Source organism: Aphanomyces invadans (genome assembly GCF_000520115.1).
Source record: "Aphanomyces invadans strain NJM9701 unplaced genomic scaffold supercont1.27, whole genome shotgun sequence".
In the NCBI taxonomy this organism is placed as follows: Eukaryota; Oomycota; class Saprolegniomycetes; order Saprolegniales; family Verrucalvaceae; genus Aphanomyces; species Aphanomyces invadans.
This window is the reverse complement of record NW_008580172.1, coordinates 603,416-621,642: the sequence shown is the minus strand read 5'-3', so window position 1 is coordinate 621,642 and position 18,227 is coordinate 603,416. Positions and strand designations below refer to the sequence as shown.

Sequence of the window (18,227 nt, the reverse complement as noted above, 5' to 3'; positions counted from 1 at the left end):
AATTTCCGGATACCAAGATACATTTTGTGGATGGATCTTGAACAGGCACTTTCGGATCTTTGCCGTCGATGTCGTCGGGACGCCCAGGCACGAGCTCTGGCCAACGCCCTGGCACTGGGCAACGTCCCGGCACGGGCTCGCAGCAGCCGCTGAATGCCGTGAATTCGCGTCCAGGGACCGGGCAGCGCACTGCTCTGCAGTCTTCTGGTGGCGGTCGACCGCTTACGAGCCGACTCGGCACGGGCCAAGTGCCAGCGACACCTGGCCAGTCGGCAGGGTACGGCGTGAGCTTAAACACTGAAGTTCAAGTGACGGACCGCCCCGTGACTCAGCAAGGTATGCTACGCCGCCCGAAAACAGTCGTCAAAATCGCGTGTAGGGATGATGGGAATGCGCGTGATGACGGCGGGGCCTGGGCGTCAGGTGCAAGATGCGTCGTACTTCACAGGGCGACTGCATCAAAAGACGGCCGAAATCACGGCCGAGATCGACAAGATCAAAAAAGAAATCGACCAGGACGCCAAGGACAAGAGCCAGTACACCCAGGTTTACCACGCCGCCGGAGTCGCCGTCCTCATCTGTCTTTAGCTTGAGAAAAAATACGAGCACTTGGCAATCGAAGTGCGCGACTTGGAGGGGCAACTCGCGGACTACAACCTCGCCATGGACAAGCTTCGCAGCGCGACGGTAACGTTTCACTCGACCAAGTCGCCTCGTCGAGCGCGTTTGCATAGGACCCCGACGAAATTCGGCAAGTCCAAGAGCAGCTACGCCACCGAAACATGAAAGAAGCCGAGGAAGTCGACAGGGTACACGGCCCACCTGTTATACGAAGGGCTGTTTCATGGACCAAGTTGGTGCTTTTAGATCTTTATCATGCGCCAGGAGCAGGAGCGCACGACCAAGCACTTTGAAGACGAGATCAACGCCATTCACATGCGACAGCAGGACAAGATCAACCAGTTGGCGCCAAACAAGCTGGAAAAGTACCGGGTTCGTGCTGCGGAGTACGACGTGCTATCTCACGTTTCGATCAGGCATTGCTCGAAGAAAACCACCAGGGAGAGGCAGAATTGGAGGCGAAATCGCAGGTACATGCCCCTGGCAGTCCTTTTCCGCGATCGATATCAACCAACCAACGCTTGATTGTGATGAGTCGCTAGGAACTGGACATGCTCATGCAAACGATCCGGGCCAAAGAAGACGAGCTCGGGATGGACAAGTTTCGCGACGAGTACGACCAGCTCGAACGTCAGGCGATGCGGCTCAAGAGCGAGTGTAAAACCATTCAAGCCGACCTCAAAACGGCCCAGATGGACCCCACGGAAGCCCGCAACATGCTCCTGGCGCGGGTACCTCTGTATGTTTTGCAGCAACCCCAACTCACGCCGCTCCCCTTCATATGTTTTGTCAGGTCAAGGACGACAAGGCCAAGATGGAGCAGGTTGAGAAACAAATCGCTGCGGCCGACGAAGAGAACGGTGCGGTCACCTTGAGAATACCGTTCGAATGACTCGGTGTGATGCAACACATGTCGACGTAGCCGGACTGAAGAAGGCGCTGAACGAAGTCAAACTCGAGCTCGAGGAGCGCAAGAACGACGGCCCGGACAGCAACGCCAGTCAAAAGTACGACATGCTGTACCAGCGCGACCAAGAAATGACGGCCTTCATGGACTCGTTTGACGAAAAGAAGGATAAAGAGCTCGAGAACCAGCGCCAGTCCCAAGCGATGATCGTGCGCCTGCTCGAGCACATCTCGTCTGGTGGGTCCGTCCCACACCCTTCAACACGTGTCGGCCGATGATGCGATCGTCGTGCGTCGATTTTCCTCGATCGGTTGCATGCGTGCATGTCATGGCGATCACGGTTGAAGTGGCGAGAAATGTCTTCTGACTCGTGGGCGTCGCCCGTTCGTAGGGCTGAATCGCCAGGACAAGATGCCGACTGCGTCCAAAGTCGAAGAAATGAAAACAGACTTGACGTTCAAGGAGCGGCAGCTCGAGTCGGCGCAAACGACGAAAACGCGGCTGAGCATGGAGCTGTCCAAGCGCCAGGCCGAGCTGGAAAAGGTCAACACGCTTGACGCGAAAATCTCCGTCGAGCTCAATTCGCTCTCGTCGAAAATGCAAACCATGGAGAGCGACATGGACGGGTTCCAGAACATCGAAGCACTCAAGGAAACCCACGCGACGACCAAACAGTCGCTGCTCAAGTTTAAGCAGCAGTACATTCGCCGCCGTGACGCGATGAAATCGCAGGTGAACCTCCTCGCGGCGCAGTACGAAAACGTCAAGCACCAACTCAGCAACAACGATACCGCCAAGACGCTTGACTCGCTGGAGCAAAAGCTGCGCCACCACGAGCAAAACATCTTCCACTTGAGAGAGTGTACGTTTTATCGATCGAGACCATGTGCCATGTTGGTGACCAGGGCGATGCAGATATCGAGACCAAGACCCGCGAAGTCGAGTACGACAACGTCAAACAGGACTGCCTCAAGTGCCTCACGGAGCTCAACACGATCCGCATCAAGGCCCAGGGCGTTTTCGAAGCAAAGGGGTACTAAGTGGCGCCGCCCACTATCTGAACCGTGTCCCATGCCGGCCACGTGAAACCAGCCGATGCCCACCAAGTCGTTCACACGTGCCGTTAGAGTAATAAATACACATTGGCCCCTCTCAACAGCACCTTCCTCCGTGGTGGCGGCGCTATTCGAGCGAAATCGGCCCAAGAGGAGGACCTTCGACACCAGACGGCGCCGCGACAGCGTGTTTAGACTGGAGACAAGAGCTGTCGGCAAATAATGGTTCGACGGTTCCTTCCTCCGCCTTGCAGGGCACCAAGACTGCACAGTGGCGAGCTCACGTAGCTGGTTTCTGGTGCATTCGATGGATTGCCAAGCGAAGTGATCGAGCTTAGGTGTTTGCGCAGCAATAGCCTAGTCGATGCTGAACGAGGCGATAATGGCCGAGCCCAAACAATCCCTTTTGACCGATGCTGCTTTCCTAGGTATTCTACTTGCTTTGGCGCGATGATTCCATCGGTGATGAAATTGAAATGCTTGCATTCTAGTAGTTCAGCATCACTATCCTAAGCGTCCAAAGGCTCGCCATTCGCCATCGCGTGGTACGTGTCCATGATACTCTCGGGCGAAATTAGTCGGAAGCGCGCATTCAAGCTCGCCAGCGCATTGTACACCCGCGCGATCTCGCGACGAACGGATGCGCCTGTGACCGTGTTGGTGTGGGCGACCTTGCGCTCTGTCCATGCGTCGGCGGTCAGTTCATTCTGAGCGCCGTCCGTGACAATCTCGTCCATGCTGCGCGTGATCCAGAGATACCCGTTGCATCCGAGGATGACATCGACACCGATGTCGGGCAGCTGAACGAGATGCTGCTTGAGCCGCTTGATTAGAGACGGCTGCACCACGATGAGCTGACCGTTCTCGAGTTTCCCGTATCGCAAACTGCGTGTGTGCAGCCACATCGTGCCGTCGTACCGCACTTCCTGGACCTCAGCACTGATCAAGTCGCCTTCCTCGAAGAATGATCGCATTTGAAGCTGATCTTCGGTCGTACGTCGGCGCTGGGCCCCGCTCGGCAAGTTTACCGAGGTTAGCATGAGCACAGCGTCTTGTTGGCCGTTGATGTCGACCTTCCACCGCTTGTTCCCAACATCTGAAATGCGCCCCACGACGATGTCGCCCACTTCGCCAATATACCTGCTCACAAGTGGACGGACACTCACCAGTTGATTCACCTTCTCGACGATGCCCGCAACGCTTGCCAGCAGCTCGCCGGCCTCGACGTACGTCCCATGACCGCGCAGGAACCCCGGCTCGCTCGTGATCACTTGGCCAGGAGTTACTACAACGTACTGCGACCGAAGGCGTTCCAAGGTCGCGCTGTCGTGAGGGGCTTGTGTGAAGTCATCTAGCGCCGTCGTCCCGCGGAGCTCGAGCATCTTGTGGTTGGTCGAGGTACAAGTCTATGCCATGATTGGTTGAACACTTCTATTTTTCAGGATTGGTCATAAATCGTACAATCGAACCAATCAGAATTCCCTATGCTTAAAATAAATCCAATATATATCCAATCTTCATCCGAATATTGCGCTGCCCATGTGATTGTATCGAGTTCAAGTACCGAGAGCGGCAAGGACGAGTTGCCTCCAGAGCAGCCAAGGCAGGTAGTCAACAAGACTGGTATCTTGTTCTAGACCCCACTATGTTCCACTCGGCAGCTCAAGAAGCCCGACATTTGCCTTCCATTTCACCGATTAGCGACCTGCTCCAGAGATATTCGGCTTCTTATCCGGATTTCTGAGGACAACCAATCACGTTGCGCCAAGGACCAATCGCTGCCAACGCATTTGACCTTCATCAAAAACATGACCGTGGGATCGCTTCAAGGAGGACCTCGTGTGGGCTGCTTGGGTGGCGGCCAGCTCGGCCGCATGATGGGCTATGCATCCCACCGCCTCGGACTCTCGTTCACATGCCTTGACCCTCAAGGTAGTGCATCTCCGGCGGGACAAGTCGTCCCGACAGTTGCCGGGTCATTCACGGACGCCGCGGCCATTGAAGCGCTCGCCAACCAGTGCGATGTTCTGACTGTGGAAATTGAACATGTAAACGCCCAAACTCTCCGTGCGCTTCAGACGTCGCACCCTAAGTTGGCCATCCATCCGAGCCCGGACACAATCGCTTTGATTCAAGACAAGTTTGCCCAAAAGGAGTTCGCCGCAGCGTTGAACCTTCCGTTGGGCGCATTCCGTCGCGTGGACTCGATGGCCGAGGCTGAAGCTGCTGGAGCTGCCTTTGGCTACCCCTTCATGCTCAAGTCGCGTTTGTGGTCGTACGATGGCAAGGGCAACGCCGTGGTAGACTCGCGTGCTACGCTTGAATCGTCGATTGCCGCCCTCGCTGGCAAAGACGCGCTGTCCCCTGGCAAGTTGTACGCGGAGAAGTGGGTGCCGTTCACCAAGGAGCTCGCTGTAATGGTCGTGCGCCAAGGCAGTGATGTGCGATGCTACCCTGTTGTCGAGACAACTCAGCACAACAACATTTGCCACACAGTGTTGGCGCCGGCTGCGATTCCATCGACAGTGTTGGCGGCCGCATCATCATTGGCCAACAAGGCCGTCGCTGCACTCAGTGGAAACGGGATCTTTGGCGTCGAGCTCTTCCTGACTTCGGACGGCTCTGTCTTGTTGAACGAAATCGCGCCCCGGCCGCACAACTCTGGTCACTACACGATCGAAGCATGCGAAACGGACCAGTTTGAGAACCACTTGCGCGCCGTCGCGGGGCTTCCCCTCGGGTCTCCAGCCCTCAAGGTCGGTGCATCGTGGATGCTCAACTTGCTCGGGTCCAGTGACCCGTCCGAAACGACGTCGTTGATGGACTTGTCCCATACGGTGCCCGGGGCGGCCGTGCACTGGTACGGCAAAGCAGCGATTCGCCCGGGTCGCAAAGTGGGTCACTTGACCATCGTCGCACCGTCGCTCGTCGAACTTCGCGCGCGTGCACTGGTGGTAAGCCCCGCCACGGCCGCCCTCACGATTCCGTCGACCAAGCAACCTGTCGTGGGCATCATCATGGGATCGGACTCGGACCTCCCCAGCATGTCTGCGGCGGCCAAAATTCTCGACGATTTTGAAATCCCGTACGAGCTCAGCATCGTGTCGGCCCACCGCACCCCCGAACGCATGTACACGTATGCCCAGAGCGCCCGGGCACGCGGTCTGCAAGTGCTTATTGCCGGCGCTGGCGGCGCGGCGCACTTGCCAGGCATGGTCGCAGCCCTCACGCCATTGCCAGTTGTTGGCGTACCCATTCAAACGCGCGCGTTGAGCGGGATGGACTCGTTGCTGTCGATCGTCCAGATGCCCAAGGGAATCCCAGTCGCGACCGTCGCGATTGGAAATGCCGCGAACGCGGGGTTGCTGGCCGTGCGCATCCTGGGGGGTGACGCCAACTTGTCCAAAATGGAATCGTTCTTGGCGAGACAAGAACAAGAAGTGCAGGGCAAGATCAACAAAATGGAAGAGCAGGGATGGAGCGCTTACTTGGCCAACATGTCGGTCTAGACTCGCACCACAACGCTGTGGGATGGCCTTGCAACGTGAATACATTACTGAAACGGAGTGCATTCCGTATCGAGTCGCCCGTTCGTTCGTCGCATGGCCTCGGTATGACAGCGGATTCGATGCTGCCAACGCTACAATCCCTCGAGCAACGACTTGGCCAAACCTCCGTCATTCGAGTTGATACGCTGATGCAGGTTTTGCATTCGTTTTCCAACGGGATGCGAAGCGCACACGATGCTTTGGGTTGTACCCAAGGCGGTAAAAGGCTGCCATGGCTCTTTGTTTCGTGCACACTGATTTTCCTGTAGGAGCACCAGGCAAACAACGACGCATGGTGTTGAGGGTTCACGCAGTCCGGAATTGCGCGAAGGAGATGATCACCTGGTGTGAGTTTGCCCCCCCCAGTCGATTCGAATGCCCGGCGTGGTGGGCATGCCATTCGACGACAAAACGTGAGGAATAGCTGCGACCCTGGCCTTAATGGTGTGACTCGCTCGACCGAGGGGTAGTTGGGCATCTCGCAAGAGCGGACGGCGCAGGGCCGTTGTTCGAGAGGCATTGGCATGGCACAGAGCGAAGTCAAGTCAGCGTATTTACGATCTTTTTTCTTAATTGAACATGGGATATAAATACAAGCGTGGGAGCTGGACGATCAACGAAGAAGGGCCGACTCGTGGAGGAAAAATGACAAGTCAAAATCAAGTGCGGCGGGCGGTACCATCGTTTGATGTGCAAACTGGCTGTCCCACGCGTTCGCTTTGTCGTTGGGGAGGCATAGCACGGTGGTGGCCTCAGGATGCATCGGGTGGGGGGCCGCGAGATCCCAGTCGTCGCCGTCAATGTCCAAGGGAAAAACATCCCAGACATCGCCTTGCTTGCCCATGAGTTCAATCTTAGGCTCGTCGAACGTAAACATGTCGCCGGGGTTGACCGGGTTGTTCTGGTGTTGATTTTCACGATTCGCAGTGGCTGCTTCTTTCGCGTCGGCAACAGCGACGGATCGAGGCGACTTGCGAAGGACGTGGGGGAGGAGTTCGGGGTGGTGGCGCATGAAGTTCGGATGGGAGAACGTGCACGTGTGGGACTGGGTCTTGGTCCACTTGCGAAAACCAAAGTTGTTGAGCTGCCGCTGAAAGCTCGATGCTTTTTCATGGTTAAAGTACTTGCGCAAGATCTCGGTTTCAAGGCGGCGCTCGGACAGGATCTGGATCGCCGTGCCGTCTGGCGTCCACCCGATCACGGTCGGGTCCTCCGACTCGAGGATGCTGAAGAGCGATCGAAGGAATTTGGGAATCCCTGTCATGCGCTTTCGTTTGTGATCGTCGACAGAGTTGATCGCCATCGTGCACGAGAGGAACGGCGTGCGATTTGAACGGGAGATTTGATTTTGGCCAAACACGTGGGCGACTCGCCGGTCGCATTCGATTGGCTCGATTTTGTAACGGCCGTGCGTTTCACTGGTCGGGAAAGGTCGCGATCTCAGACACCAACACTTTCGAATTTCGACACTTGGCCCATCTTATCTGGCGAGATGTTTTCGCCAGATTGTTCTCGACGGGCCAGCCACAGGCAAAATCCTTCGACGCCAGGCCCATTGCGACACTATCATGCCAGCGCCGTTTGTACTCACCGACGCCAAGTCTCTTGTCCACCACACGTTTCGGGATAGTCCTACCCCCTGAAGGAAATCGCCGCCTCGCGTGGCGGCCTCAGTCCCTTCCGGAAGGAAACTTCTCGACATTCGTACGAGAAAATAGCCGACCAAGATTGCGACGCCACTGCCGATGGCGGCAAAGCAGTGCGGGCTGCCTGTCGCGACGGGAATTTTCAAGGACAAACAGTTACGTCGAGAAAATGAAACGGGGTTCGTATCCGGTTGTATCCGGTTAATGTCGCCAGATTGTGGCGGAGATCGGAATGACTCGTGGCAGCATGACGCTGGCGCGAGTGGGACTATCCGGTTGTATCCGGAAGAGCGTTTGTCTTGAGAACGCGCACGCCGTCGCAGCCGGTGATATATTACAGGACGGGGGGCGCTAGCAAGATGTTGGAGGCAGATGGTGGTCGATGCCAAGGATGGAATGCAGCATCCAGATCTCCTCCGTCGACCATTCCATGTTCGTGGAAGTCTGATAGCTATTGCTGATGGTGGGGGGAGTGTGGTGTGAAGAGTCCATGGTGGGGGTCCTGGGGCTGCGGTCGTCGGGGTCCGACATGTCGTCGTCGTTTGCATGCATACTGCCCTCTTGGTCGGAGCTGTACGTGCTCCCTGCAGATCGATACTCCTCGAGGAGATGGTGGTGATGTATCAGGTGCATGGACGGCGCCGACAGCGACGTTGGCGCGTGCCTCAATTGGTCAAATGGCGCGAGGTGGCCCTTGCGTAGCCGCCTGCGTTTCGTGTCTGACTTGCGCTGGTTTTTGTTGTGCAGGACGCGGTGTTCTTCGCACAGGGTATGGGGGAGTCCGTTGTCTTTGAGCGTGCGTTCGTTCATGCACCGCCCCGACTTGTACTTGCATCGCCCGTTGAATCCACCGGTAGGCGCGACAAGGGGCGACGACGTCGGAGGGTTCTTGACGATTCCAGGCATCTTTTCGTGCGGTTTGTACTCTTGCTTGCAGCTATGGTGGCTGTTGTTGCTGGTCATGTGAAGGCCGGACGTCGAGTGAGTGGCCCGCTCTTTATGCACGAAGTGGCACGCCACGAGCATTTTGGATTCTGACCAACATATCAACTTGGCTGCGGGGTGATTGCTCTAGTATACAAACCTCAAGTGTAACTGTTCGAATGGCTCTTTATATGGAACGTTTGGGGCACCTGCCCCCTTGATGCGGAAAATTTCTCCCTCAGCCACATGGTATCCGGACATGTGCTAGGACTACAGTATGGTATCCGGATTTATCCGGACACCGTGAAACCGACGCGACAACATCGTCGAGATGGTCGCGCGGACAAGGGGCGAGATCGATGGACGACAGCGACAGAGATTGCCGTGGATGGTGTGGGAACGTGGACGTACGATGGTAGAGTGCGCTGTCGCCGTGGCGGGATCGTGTAATCGGTTGGTTGAAACAAACGGCTGGGTGCGGTGCGACACGTTCCCGTGGGCGGTTTTCTTGTTAAGGTGACAGGTCAACATGGCGACAAAAATCCAGCAAACGCGCCATTTGAGCGCAACAAACGGCGATGGAAGAAAAGCACGTGAGGCCCATGTGTGCGGTGGGGAGTTCGCTGGAATCATCAACCCACTAGTGCAAGTGGTCGGGGTGGGAAAGTTAGAGGGGCCGCTACTTTATCCATCGATGTAGCCGTAGTATACGTTCACCGTCGAGTCGATCCCGACGCAATGCTGACCAATTCAGCCAATCAAAGAGGCTTCCTCCGGATGATCACGATATGATTGGCCCGCGGTTAGGCCCTGTAGCGACCTTTCGTGACTTTCGACAATCGAACGTGGTGGAGACCTGAGCCGAAAACATGCACACTTGCATCGTAACCTCACGACTGGCGCTGCGCCACCCTGATGAACGAATCCCCAGCATGCAACAGTCCGCCGTTGGGCCCATGGCTGGCGTCCCTCGACCAAGTGCTTTCGCTTGGGACCGTCTCCCAACTTGAGCAGTGGCTGCGCACCCACATCGTCGTCACTGCGGGCGCACCAAACTCAACTGCAGCTGCTACGTTGAATTCCTCGGATGCTCCGATCCCACCTGTCGCTCATTCGTCCCAACATTGTCGTGTGGATACCTTGATCAAAACAGTCATCAAGCACGGGTGTCCAACACGGCTCGCTGTCTGTGTCGACCTAGTCCAGTGCGACACCTCGTTCTTGTCATCGGCCGCAATGGCGCATTGGGTACATTATGCGTCCATGTGCAACCAGCTCGAGATGGCAATTCACATGCAACAGCGTCTTCTGCATTGGCCAACCCTTCCTCCACGTTCGAAACCTGTCTTGCTCAACGTAAATGCCGTGAACGGATCCACAGGGACAGAGCGGACAAGGCCACACTGGCACACGCTATCGTCAGTCAATTCAACGACACAACACCAACGACAAATCGACCGCAAGCCCAGTGCAATGTGGAGTCTAGCCAACCATTTACTCCACACGAGTGAATTTATCTAGACAGGGCACTATCCACGAAATGTACCTTCAGAACGCTGAGAAAATGTCTCGATTGAATCCACATGTCGATGACCGGCTGGACCACTGCATTCACGTGCGAACACACGCCTCAATAGAGCCCGTCGAGCTGGCCAGGTGCATTCAAGGTGGTCAAGGCTGTCTGAGTTACGCGCCTATGAATGGGTGAACCAACAACGTGTCGCAGAAAATGCTTTGTTCCTTCGCAAAATGTTTCAACCTCGAACACATCACGCCTGCGCTCAAGGAGTTGAATGTCCAAGTCGAGGGGCGCGTTCGAAGACGCGGGGGCATTTCTAAACATCACCTCCCGGCGGAACCAACCCCATTGCTTACACGCGTGACAGTATCGTTTACGGTATATGCTTGGCCTCTACTGTTTGAAACTACAGGCTTACGTGTGCAAGCCGCTTTCACGCTAGGGACGGAGTAACCTTTCGCGAGAGTTGGTGCACGGGCCAGGCAGGATCAGGCCTAGGCAGTGACATGTTCGTATCAAATGTCAACGTCTTTTACAAAATATGTATATTCATCGAAATGACATTCCATCAATTTTCCAGAGCGTACTAAAAATGTGGAAAGAACAGAGTGAAACAATGCATTTTTGCCCAAAATGTTAGAGTTTTCGGAAGACAAAATTCGGTGATACCAAAAAGGCGACAAAATTTCCTGACTCAGGATGTATCTGATGTGCTGCGCTGCAAGGGTTCGAATGCAAACAATCAGCGCGCATTGCACATGGATTCCGAGGGAATCAGCTTCAGATAAATAGTCTACTGCTGCATAGCGACGTCACGTTCCTCGCGTTCCAACTGCGACGAAGGTTGCGAGAACATGGATGCTCCCAACCGACGCGCGCAAGCGTGCGTCGCCAAAACTGTCCCAAGTGGCTCCGGGTTGGTGAAGACTGGGGAAGTCCTCGTGCTGCTGGGACAGTGCAGTGGTCAGTCGACTACCCTCGAGAGCGCTTTGCGCGATAGTCATCCGCACATCCGCGCTCAACTGGGATGGCCTGCCCCCAATAGTATATATTTGGACGTCGGCCGAATTCGCAAAATATGCGTGAATCCTATGAAATTTAATATATTGGGTTTCCGCGGTTTGTCCGGTTGTGTTCCACTCAATCACATCACGGCAATGGCAGCTGCGCTGAGGAGTTGGGCACGGCGACATGGACCGCGAGGGAGACGCTCCATGCACGACTTTCGAGACAAAAGCAGGCCATGCACCAGTCCATCCTTGAACGAGGCAGTCGCATGGACTCCCGAATCCTTTGCTATGTACCTTGATGGAACTGTGGGTCCATTTATCGCATATGTGTTCGGTCGTCTCCGGACATTGTATCCAGAGACCAAGGCTGGTCCATGCTACCTACGATTCTTGGAGAAGATGTATCTCAAGAACGCGCCGGCGTGGGGAGTGCATGGAGTGGAGTATCAATGCCAAGACGTCGACGAGTACGACCGACTGACCCAATTCGTCTTGCCGACCCTCGGTAATCGAAGCACCGTCGTTTTGTGATATGACGACCAGTTGTCGTAGGCGATCAAGATGAACAGTCGGAGGGAACATTCAAATTACATGCACCCATCGCATACGCGTCTGACATGGTGACCTCCGCCGTCCCAGCGAACCCACTGCGCCTCATCCATGCGATGCCGCCATCGCCGTTGACACGATCAAGAGGATTAACTGGGACCATCGTGCACGTTCCGTATCCGCTACTCGACTTGATCAAAGCGCAACCGACGCCCAATTCCATCGAATGGGTGCTGGACAACAGAGTGCTGGGGCTGCCAGACGATCCCGACAACCCCCATCGACCGCCCTCGGCCGTGATTCAGCTCTCGTACGACTACCGAGTCGTGTTTGAGCACCATGCCCAGGCTTGACTGCGGCGTTTTCTCAAACGCAGGTGCCGCGACGCCAAGTTTGGGCTCCCCAAGACATGCTCGCCCCACTCGACCTTCGATCTCGTCACGTGAGACGAGGAGCGCATGCGAACGCGCTTCTCGCTCGAGTATAACCAATTCTCCAGTAGAGACATATCGTTGCATCATGGACCTGGGAACGTGACCCGGCATTCGATTGCTGGGCATCGATGACGCAAACGGAGGGGGGCCTCGAACGTCGTCGTTCGTGTTTTGAGACGCACTTGCCACTGCGTCGTCGCGGTGGGGACTCAGTACCGACGTGGACTCTCCACAGCAAGACGATCCATTCAAGCTCAAGCGAGACGGGGTCGTTCCCTGCCGTCCGTTTTGCTTCATGGAGGTATCTCCACAAGAGTGTGACCAATCCACTCCATCCCAACGTTCGCGTTGTATAACACATCATGGCGGAGCTGCTCAGACCTCGGTGAAAGCTGTGCATGACGCACGATGCAGACCAAGTTGCCATGGCGTGTGCTCCAAGTCACACCGCGAGCGCAGCGATGCTGCTGCATTCGACCAGTGCTGGAACACAAACAAATGCATAAGAGTCAAACGCAGCTCGCACGTGGCTGCTCCAATCGACGTGGCATGGACGAAGACGACGTCGGCATGCCAATGCAGTTCTCATACCTTCGAATTTCGGGACCGAACCTGCACAGAAATCGGCGTGGCCTGATCGAAAGAACACGAAGCAAAGTCGACCCAGTCGTCATGACGTCGTACTTGGCCACTCGCCGGTCCGACAAAAGAGTGCAAACGCATCATTACTCGAACAATTCATCTGTCATGTCTACATACAGCGAGATCCACTAGACGGCGCGGAAGTGCGTGCCGTGGCGGTGGGCCGAGCGCATGTGGCGCAAGGCGAAAAATGCCACGAACGCCATCACAGGTAGGAGGTACCATGCATAGACCGATATCTCGGGCTGCTTCACGCGCTCGCGCCATCCGTGCGCGTGGTTAGCAAGGCCGATGACGGGAATTGTCGTCGCGTCGACCGGTGGCTGGTGGTTCAAGTTGTCTCTCTCCGACATGGCATCATGGACAACGGGCGGTGCGGTCGTTGACGGGGCCACCGTGACGACTGGCTTCGGCTTGAACGCTTCAAACCCGTACGTTTTCTTGAGCCAGTGCTCAACTTGCTCCATGTGCCACTTGTCTACAGACGACCGGGACAACATGAAAAGCCGTTGATCATGCAATTGGTGCCATTCACACACTGCAGGAAACATACCTTCGACGCCGCACGCGGCGCACTTGTCTGGCTTGGGCCACTGGTAATGGCGGATGCGCTTGTTTGCAATGTTGTGCATCTTCCACAGCCACAGATACAACGCGCGGGGTTTGTTGGGTTCCTTGCTGAGGTTCTCGACCAGTTCGAGCGTGTTGTACGCCAAAAAGTGCTTGCGGCACGGAAGACACGTGAGAAAGTGCCGGACAAAGCGACGGATCGCCATGACCACAGATATCGCGAGCTCGTCGCTGGCGGCAGGACCGACCATGAGCGTCATCAAGTGAAACATGGTCCATTGGCCGCACGTGTACAACTCGCACGCGTAGTATGTGGTTCCATGTCCTTGAAACAGCGTCGGTTGGAGCTCCCATTCCTCGGGCGCGTGGACCGACTTGATGTAGACGTCGTGGAGCAACGAAGTGTGGTCCTGCCATCCCTGGAAGATGCCGTTCCACTTGTCTTTCGTGAGCAGCGAGACGCTGGCCACTTGCTTGTACAAGTTTGACAGCTACAACAGATCGATTCATGACGGAATTGCAAGTCGTTCCGGTGGCGTACCAATTGGCGGTACGCTTCCCCTGGAAACGTCAGCGACACAATATGTAGCCACTCCTTGAGTGCGTCCAACTCGTCGTCTTCGAGAGTTTTCCGCCCGGTGAATACACTCTCCCGCATACCAAAGACAAACGCGGACGCGGCGTCCAGTACACGCGTCGTCGCGTTCGACGGCAGTGTGGACTCTTCCCACAACGGGCGCAGAGTGGTTGTGGCTTTAACGGGTGGCGGCGCCGTCGTCGTGCCTTCTGCCGGCCATTCCCCCGTCTCATTGAACACTTGTTCGCGAAACATTTCCGCGACCTACAGACCGCAGTGCGGATGAGCGCGAGGATGGAAGGGATGTCTCCAATTGTACCAAGCCGAGCACTTCGTCAAATGTGTGTTCACCGATCGCCCGTCGGTTTTCAAAGTTCATGTTCTTGTCGAAATTCCACAAGCTGAGTGAGGGAAACCCCTTGACCTTGTAGATGGCGCATTGTTCCCAGTCCATGCAACTGATCGCACCGACGTTGATGAGGTCGCGTCCTTTGTAGTGCGCTGCAACTTTATTGAAGACAGGTACAAACTGCTTGCAATGGGGGCAGCTACACACAAACCGATCAAGTTCCACTCGATCGCCTTTACACTCTTTGCGCCATCGAACATGCTGACGTACTACGGATGGTAAAAGTCGATGATCCACGGTTTGGCGTCGAGAGGAGCTTTGGCAACGAGTTTGTTGAAATTGTGGTCCGTGAGGTACGTGACATTTGGGTGGTCCTCCGCGAAGTGAGGAGAGGGGTCTATGTGGCCATTCGCTGCGCGCACGACGACCACGGTCGCCACGATCGTCGCCACGAACACCGCGAGAGCTGTGTTCGTGCATGTTTGAGAATGGTTCTGGTCGGCATGAGAGAGATAATTCGAAGGAGGGTGTCGCTCCACCAATCAGCGGGCGATCTTATCCGGTTCCGGATACAGCAGACACGCCACTGCGTGTCTCCCCGAACGCGAGACATGTGCCGAATCGGCATGTTGGAATCGGCAATTTGAACCTTTCAGTTTGTACGGAAAGCCTAGATTAGATGTTAGCGTTGCTAGATTCGGCATGGTGCGTTGTGTACGTGTATCTGGGACGTGCTAGCAACTTCAACTTGGAACCCGAGGAGAGGGGCCACCATGGAGCGACATATCTCTGGCGAGAGACATGCCGACGAAGCGGTGCCAACCACGTGGGTGGTGGAGAGCGTCCCAAGGCGCGATGGACGGACGAGGCGGTGTGCGAAGTCGCAACCATCGACCACCGTGGCGCGACGACAAAAGGAACAATTCGATGGGTACAGCGGGTTGGCGGGAAGTCGAACCAGCGCATGTGTCGCATGCATGGGAGGTACACATGCTCTGCTCATTGTACACGTTCGTCTGTCTTCGCAACGTGCATTCCACCATCCCGACCGTGAAAGGGGAAGCGGCCATGCCGGCTCGGGATGCCGTGACGTCTGTACTCTGCCGCGCAAAGTGTGTGGATACACATGCAGCGGTGTGCCATGGAGCGTTCGCATACCGTCTATCATCGCCATGCGCCGCCTCGAGTCATTCGGTCACCCCAACCACATTCAGACTGGCATCGGATTTAAGAGAGAGCCCCCGTTGTGTGGGACTCGCATGTCCTTCATTGCCCGTCCAACCGACCCGCATTGTGAACATTCGTTGGAAATTGCTGCACCTGCTTCGATTTTGCTTGTGCATACGACCCTGCGAGCGCATGGGCGATTGCTCTCGCCGACTGGAAAAGCGTGCCACGAGCTGCAGAGTTGGCCGTCCATCCCAGCGTCCACGCACTGTCTGTCGTCATTGTGTTTGAACAACGTATCATGCTGCCACCTCGTCACAATGTCAAGCAGAGCATCGTGGAGCACGAGATGCTGTATCGACACTTGTACTGGGACTGCTTCGATCGAAGGACGTACTGGTATATTCTGGAGCGTACGCTGGGGTCACCGTTCCAGTTCGTCGTCGGTTTTCTTGGTTGCCGCAAATGGCACAAGCTCCATTGTGGCGTGGTCGTGCGGTGCGCATTCGTCTAGCGTCTTGAGCTGCGCGTCGCCAAGAATGGTTTTGCTCGTGACAACTTGCCCTTTGCACAGCGAGACGTGGCTGCGGCCGTCGATGGCGACGCTGCACAAAGTCGCAGCCATCTCGACGCTGGCGCAACTGTTTCCAGCCACATCCATTTCCAGCGCATGGCACGACCCATCCGCGCCGCACACGCGTACGCTGCCATCGCCTACCGCCGCAGTCTCAGCACATGGTCGATCCAGTGAACAGACGGCTACGCAGCATGCCTACCTCTACCGCGAACCACCACCGAGTGCGCATGCATGGTTCCGTTGACCGTGACAGCGCCATTCCCGGTTGTTGTCATGGCAAGATGATGCGTCGTCGAGTCCTGAGTGACGAGTGCAACGCGGCCAGCCTTGCTGGCACGCAGGTCGATGAAGTCGGTCACTTTCACAGGGCCGTTTACTTGGACAGTTGTGTAGCCAGCCGAGCCTGTCAAGGTCACTTGGCTCGCCGACACGCTTGATGACGCATGCATCACGGTGGACCCCGTGGACGTCGTTTGCACATCCACCTCGTACGCGACGACAAAATCGTGGCAAGTGAGCTGGAGCACCCCGGCACCTCCTTGGCGCAAGTGCAGGCTGCCAGCTCGGATGTCTGTGTCGTCCACGAGCAGCGAGCCAGGCCCGGTTGATGCAATCGTTAGGTTGGCGTCGACGCTGCGCCGCAGAGTGTTTGGGTGAACGGAGACGGTCCCTGCACCCGAAAACGCGACGGCGTCGATGGATTCGCGCGGCATGTGGATTTCGATCGAGTAGTCACTGGAAGGATCGACGGGGTGGTCTTCTTCCCACTTGACGGCGAGCTCGTGGCCGTCTTCCTGGACCCGGAACGATTCTGCGGCCGCCGCAGACTCGCTGTGGAGCACAACCGATGTCGTCTTGATGTCGTCGCTCGTCGCAACCACAGACACGTTCCCGACCTCGAGCACGAGGCGCGAGATGACTGCCAACGAGTCGTACTCACGACGGAACCACGGGCTTGCGGGCATGGCAGAAATTGGGAATGTGAACGACCAAGCCGGGTTCCCTTGTCCATGTTGACGGCAAAACGATCGCACACGCCTCGGCCGGCGTGACAAAAACGTGCGGTGGGTGGAAGATTCCTCGAGGCTGCAGGGGATGTGCGTGCACGCAGCCGCGCATGACAGTGCGGCGTCCTGTTAAAACGGCGTCGTCGTTGGGGACGCGGCCTGGTCGGACCTTCTGGCTGCAGCACGGCTTGATGAATTCATACGCCATACACGCCTCTCGGCTGACATTTCCAATTGGGGTTTGTGCTGGGTCGGCGGCTGCTTCGGTTGGACTCGTCGCGGACGATCGATCGGTGCGCCGCACGGTGCACTCGTCGCGAACGTGTCGCCTCCGTCTAACCTGCAGTCGGACTAACCTGCAGTCAGCCCTGACCAGAGCAGCGCCGCCAGAAGACGGGCGGCCTTGAAGTCCTTTTCAAAGACGATGCGCAGACGAGTACATTGAAGGATGAATTACACCGAAGCACGCGATCAACCAAAGATGGCCTTCTTGAGCCAATTTCCGGGCGACGTCCACTCGGCGACGGAAGTTGGTGCCGGCACCGGCAAGGCCATGACGTCGTACGGCGGGTCCAAGCGCACAAGGGTCAGGCGCTGGATGCTCCCTGACCCAGCGACTTTCGACGAAACGCCGTGCAAGTCGTTCAAGTTGGCGCATCCACTGCCCGTGATGTAGACGTCGGACGATGTCGCGGAGATGGAGGCATTCAACGTGCCCGATCCCGTGATGGTTATGTGGTGGCGCTCTGTCGTCCCCTGGCCCACGACCTGGAGAGTGCCCGACCCCGTGACTTGGGACTCGATCTCTCCGGCGAAAAACTGGCTCAGCGTGTTGATCTCGACCGACCCGGAGCCCGCCACGTGGCTGCAAAGTCTGCCCGTCCTCATCGCATCCGACATGACGCTTACGCTACCCGACGAGTTCATGTGGACCTTGATGTCGTCGGTAATGTTGGCATTCGTCTTCACGGCGACAAACGTATGGCCCGACCCACAGCCGTTCAAGTCGACGTAGCTTGCAGCTACAGTGTTGGCCACAACTGCCAACTTCCCAGAGCCCATGACGTCAGTGTGAATCGCTCCAGACACGACCACGGCCGCTGTTTCGACCTGGATACGACCAGA

The 18,227-nt window shown here is 56.5% G+C and overlaps 10 protein-coding genes across 10 annotated transcripts; 5 read left to right on the top strand and 5 right to left on the bottom strand.

The window, feature by feature from the left end:
* Window positions 1-54: 54 nt before the first annotated feature.
* Window positions 55-2,684, top strand: H310_10712 (hypothetical protein). Its single transcript, XM_008877155.1, has 11 exons — window positions 55-336; window positions 380-546; window positions 589-687; window positions 735-809; window positions 868-993; window positions 1,038-1,091; window positions 1,164-1,352; window positions 1,415-1,481; window positions 1,544-1,765; window positions 1,920-2,390; window positions 2,444-2,684. The coding sequence occupies exons 1-11, from the start codon at window positions 69-71 to the stop codon at window positions 2,566-2,568; spliced, it is 1,863 nt and encodes a 620-aa protein (XP_008875377.1). The 5' UTR covers window positions 55-68; the 3' UTR covers window positions 2,569-2,684.
* Window positions 2,685-3,042: 358 nt separating this feature from the next.
* On the bottom strand, window positions 3,043-3,982 carry H310_10711 (hypothetical protein). The gene has a single exon (XM_008877154.1). The coding sequence runs from the start codon at window positions 3,963-3,965 to the stop codon at window positions 3,093-3,095; it is 873 nt and encodes a 290-aa protein (XP_008875376.1). The 5' UTR covers window positions 3,966-3,982; the 3' UTR covers window positions 3,043-3,092.
* A 385-nt stretch (window positions 3,983-4,367) lies between these two features.
* Window positions 4,368-6,258, top strand: H310_10710 (phosphoribosylaminoimidazole carboxylase, ATPase subunit). Its single transcript, XM_008877153.1, has one exon. The coding sequence runs from the start codon at window positions 4,392-4,394 to the stop codon at window positions 6,090-6,092; it is 1,701 nt and encodes a 566-aa protein (XP_008875375.1). The 5' UTR covers window positions 4,368-4,391; the 3' UTR covers window positions 6,093-6,258.
* Window positions 6,259-6,658: 400 nt separating this feature from the next.
* On the top strand, window positions 6,659-7,471 carry H310_10709 (hypothetical protein). The gene has a single exon (XM_008877152.1). It carries the CDS (start codon window positions 6,889-6,891, stop codon window positions 7,462-7,464), a length of 576 nt encoding a protein of 191 aa, XP_008875374.1. The 5' UTR covers window positions 6,659-6,888; the 3' UTR covers window positions 7,465-7,471.
* A 129-nt stretch (window positions 7,472-7,600) lies between these two features.
* H310_10708 (hypothetical protein) lies at window positions 7,601-8,802 on the bottom strand. The gene has a single exon (XM_008877151.1). It carries the CDS (start codon window positions 8,323-8,325, stop codon window positions 7,612-7,614), a length of 714 nt encoding a protein of 237 aa, XP_008875373.1. The 5' UTR covers window positions 8,326-8,802; the 3' UTR covers window positions 7,601-7,611.
* Window positions 8,803-9,561: 759 nt separating this feature from the next.
* On the top strand, window positions 9,562-10,303 carry H310_10707 (hypothetical protein). The gene has a single exon (XM_008877150.1). It carries the CDS (start codon window positions 9,617-9,619, stop codon window positions 10,220-10,222), a length of 606 nt encoding a protein of 201 aa, XP_008875372.1. The 5' UTR covers window positions 9,562-9,616; the 3' UTR covers window positions 10,223-10,303.
* A 1,068-nt stretch (window positions 10,304-11,371) lies between these two features.
* Window positions 11,372-12,363, top strand: H310_10706 (hypothetical protein). Its single transcript, XM_008877149.1, has 2 exons — window positions 11,372-11,735; window positions 11,783-12,363. Exons 1-2 carry the CDS (start codon window positions 11,378-11,380, stop codon window positions 12,130-12,132), a joined length of 708 nt encoding a protein of 235 aa, XP_008875371.1. The 5' UTR covers window positions 11,372-11,377; the 3' UTR covers window positions 12,133-12,363.
* A 472-nt stretch (window positions 12,364-12,835) lies between these two features.
* Window positions 12,836-15,126, bottom strand: H310_10705 (hypothetical protein; the record flags this gene model as incomplete). Its single annotated transcript, XM_008877148.1, has 6 exons — window positions 12,836-13,333; window positions 13,409-13,916; window positions 13,967-14,266; window positions 14,322-14,550; window positions 14,622-14,845; window positions 15,070-15,126. 6 exons carry the CDS (start codon window positions 15,124-15,126, stop codon window positions 12,984-12,986), a joined length of 1,668 nt encoding a protein of 555 aa, XP_008875370.1. The 3' UTR covers window positions 12,836-12,983.
* Window positions 15,127-15,942: 816 nt separating this feature from the next.
* On the bottom strand, window positions 15,943-17,060 carry H310_10704 (hypothetical protein; the record flags this gene model as incomplete). The annotated part of the gene is made up of 2 exons (XM_008877147.1): window positions 15,943-16,232; window positions 16,295-17,060. The coding sequence occupies 2 exons, from the start codon at window positions 17,058-17,060 to the stop codon at window positions 15,943-15,945; spliced, it is 1,056 nt and encodes a 351-aa protein (XP_008875369.1).
* Window positions 17,061-17,573: 513 nt separating this feature from the next.
* On the bottom strand, window positions 17,574-18,164 carry H310_10703 (hypothetical protein; the record flags this gene model as incomplete). The annotated part of the gene is made up of 1 exon (XM_008877146.1): window positions 17,574-18,164. The coding sequence occupies one exon, from the start codon at window positions 18,162-18,164 to the stop codon at window positions 17,574-17,576; it is 591 nt and encodes a 196-aa protein (XP_008875368.1).
* Window positions 18,165-18,227: the final 63 nt, after the last annotated feature.

Excerpts from the sequence above, each read along its gene's own strand:
- H310_10708 (XM_008877151.1), bottom strand. The coding sequence starts at position 8,325 with ATGCAAACGACGACGACATGTCGGACCCCGACGACCGCAGCCCCAGGA.
- H310_10712 (XM_008877155.1), top strand. The coding sequence starts at position 69 with ATGTCGTCGGGACGCCCAGGCACGAGCTCTGGCCAACGCCCTGGCACT. Across the intron at positions 547-588 it reads ACAAGAGCCAGTACACCCAG|CTTGAGAAAAAATACGAGCA; the intron begins GTTTACCACGCC and ends ATCTGTCTTTAG. Across the intron at positions 2,391-2,443 it reads CATCTTCCACTTGAGAGAGT|ATATCGAGACCAAGACCCGC; the intron begins GTACGTTTTATC and ends AGGGCGATGCAG.
- H310_10711 (XM_008877154.1), bottom strand. The coding sequence starts at position 3,965 with ATGCTCGAGCTCCGCGGGACGACGGCGCTAGATGACTTCACACAAGCC.
- H310_10706 (XM_008877149.1), top strand. The coding sequence starts at position 11,378 with ATGGCAGCTGCGCTGAGGAGTTGGGCACGGCGACATGGACCGCGAGGG. Across the intron at positions 11,736-11,782 it reads ATTCGTCTTGCCGACCCTCG|GCGATCAAGATGAACAGTCG; the intron begins GTAATCGAAGCA and ends CAGTTGTCGTAG.
- H310_10709 (XM_008877152.1), top strand. The coding sequence starts at position 6,889 with ATGCATCGGGTGGGGGGCCGCGAGATCCCAGTCGTCGCCGTCAATGTC.
- H310_10710 (XM_008877153.1), top strand. The coding sequence starts at position 4,392 with ATGACCGTGGGATCGCTTCAAGGAGGACCTCGTGTGGGCTGCTTGGGT.
- H310_10707 (XM_008877150.1), top strand. The coding sequence starts at position 9,617 with ATGAACGAATCCCCAGCATGCAACAGTCCGCCGTTGGGCCCATGGCTG.